We start from the raw sequence: 2353 nt of genomic DNA, 5'->3' as shown, positions 1-2353 counted from the left end.
TTTCAACAGTTGATTGGTAGGCCTCCAATCTGTTCAGAACTTTTCTTTTTGGGTTCAAACTCTGAGACATATTTTCAATAGTTGATTAGTGGGCCTCCAATCTGTTCAGGTATTTGGTGAATATCTCAACAAAGAAATCTCATGATCGACACTTGTTTCGAGTGGAAATTGCCATCACGGTTGGTCTGGCAAGAAGTGACCATGGATAGTTGGTATGGTGACACAAGATAGAGATCATGGGTGATGCAGTCCTAAGTTAGCAGTTGATGATGGCTATTGTGCATAGTTGCAGATGCATTGTAATGACTTGGAGATTCAAGTTGAGATAAGCTGATTCAGAAGAATACCTAAATTAAGGGGGAGCAGACTAACACTAAGCTCACATGTGAGGGGGGAATTGTTGAAGTGCACGTGTGAGTTGTGTTAGAGGAGTCCCACATCGAATAATTGATGTAGTGTTGAGCAGTTAATATATCTTAGTTGGCCCATAATTCATTGGTTTAAGCTTTTGAGTGAATGTAGGTCCAACTAGATATACTGACGGGCTTGGACTTGAGCTCTCTTTTGGCGATCTCTCCAGGTGAAGGTATCGGGCTTTTGCTGCGTTTTCCCAATAGAGGTTTATGATTAAGAATATGCGAGGGTTTGGGTTAAATTCCTTGACAAAGCAGGGATGTTTTGGTCTTTTTGTGCCCCCTAAGCTCTCTTTTCATATGTAAGATATACATAAACGACTCTATTGCGGCACTTAAGAAGAAAGGAACAAATAAATACAACAAAGATCCAGCAGATCTATCATAGTCCGCGTACGACCGTGTTGCTCACCAGTTCACACCACCCTCTTCATTCTCGTCCCCACATCAGACAACTCTCTCTTTGTCCTCTTTCTCCACCGCCGCGTTATCGTACAATACTTCCATCCAGTATATAAACTCTCCGAATTCTGCTCATTCACTCTCAGATCATACAACACACAACAGCTTTTTGATCCCTTTGCACACCTTCATCAGTCTTTCGTATCTCTATCCAAGTATCAACTAAGGGAGGCCGGAAAAATGCCCAAGGCCAACAAGTCCACAGTCTCTCGCCGGGCATGGAACCTCCTGCGTCTCGCGCTGCTCTGGGCGAGGCGAGGCGGGGCGTTCAAGCTGCAGCTCCGCCTGCTCATGCCCAAGTTCCTCAAGACCATCGGCCACGCGGCGACGCCTCGCAGCCACATTTGGTACGGCGAGCGAGAGCTCTCATTCGAGAAGACACCCATTGTCCACGTGAAGATGCACCGCCCTGGGCCGATGTGCTTCATGTTCCCGTGCATCAACCCTAAAGTCGATTTTGATATGGAGTACGACGACGAGGTTGGCGATAGAGTTTGTAATGGATATGATAGTATGAAGAAGAGCTTCTTCCTCAAAAACGGAGACAAGGAAGAGTGCTTTTATGACGATGACGACTATGGGAGGATCGAATGTGACGAGGAAGAGCGGGGGATCGACTCAAGAGCAGAAGAGTTCATAGACAAATTCTACGAGCAAATCAAGCTGCAGAGGCAGATGTCGTACCTCCAGTACAAAGAGATGCTCAACCGAAGCACGAGTTAAATAGTTAATTCTCCGGTATCGAGAACATTCAAACTATATTCCAATTTTCGTTGAGGAGTTTTTTTTGTGACGCAGAGTCGCGGCACTTATGCATACAGTCTGAGATCTCCAGAGTTCCATTGATTCTTTCTTCAGTGCTTTTGTTTTACAGTTAAAAATTGCAGTCACACACTGATATACCACTCATAAGTTATTAAGAAAAGAGAGGGAAGAAAATTGTACCAAGTCATTGGCACATTCATTTAGAGAACTAAATAGTCACCTGATTTGGCAGACATGACTTGGATAATAATAACTCCGTTTCTGTTCCAACAGTTAAAACTAGTCATGCTGCGACCGAACATGGAAGAGGCAGATCGTTATATTTCACTCTCATACATACACAAATTTATTTATTATCTGTGCGTTCCTCATTACATCCAATCCAATCCCCAGACTCAACTCAGTCCTTTCAAAAGTGAGGTCAAAAGTGCATTTCCATGCATTACATGACAAAGTATTGATGGTTGGGCCAACCCGGATCAAACCAGACCTGCCTTGGACCTTTTTGGCAAATTCAAACACAACCCATTTTTCTCAAGGAAAGTACAACGTGAACTCGCATAGGAGGGCTTACGGGTTTTGAGTCTTGACAGTGTTGGACTTAGATTTGGCTTAATGAGTCTATAGAAATGGTATTACTTCATTTATACATAAAAAAGAATTTAATCGCTTAAAAAAATTAATTTTACTCTTAAGCACACTATTATTTTAGT

General features: G+C 43.0%; 1 protein-coding gene across 1 annotated transcript; it reads left to right on the top strand.

Annotated features, from left to right (window-relative positions):
- The first annotated feature begins 985 nt into the window (after positions 1-985).
- Positions 986-1823, top strand: LOC115666226 (uncharacterized). Its single transcript, XM_030587995.2, has one exon. It carries the CDS (start codon positions 1056-1058, stop codon positions 1596-1598), a length of 543 nt encoding a protein of 180 aa, XP_030443855.2. The 5' UTR covers positions 986-1055; the 3' UTR covers positions 1599-1823.
- The last annotated feature ends 530 nt before the right edge of the window (positions 1824-2353 follow it).

This window comes from Syzygium oleosum, unplaced genomic scaffold (genome assembly GCF_021117445.2).
Source record: "Syzygium oleosum isolate NSW1041296 unplaced genomic scaffold, Sole_v2.1 Sole_v2.01, whole genome shotgun sequence".
NCBI lineage: Eukaryota > Viridiplantae > Streptophyta > Magnoliopsida > Myrtales > Myrtaceae > Syzygium > Syzygium oleosum.
Note: the sequence above shows the minus strand (reverse complement) of the source record. Positions and strands in the feature narration are given on the sequence as shown.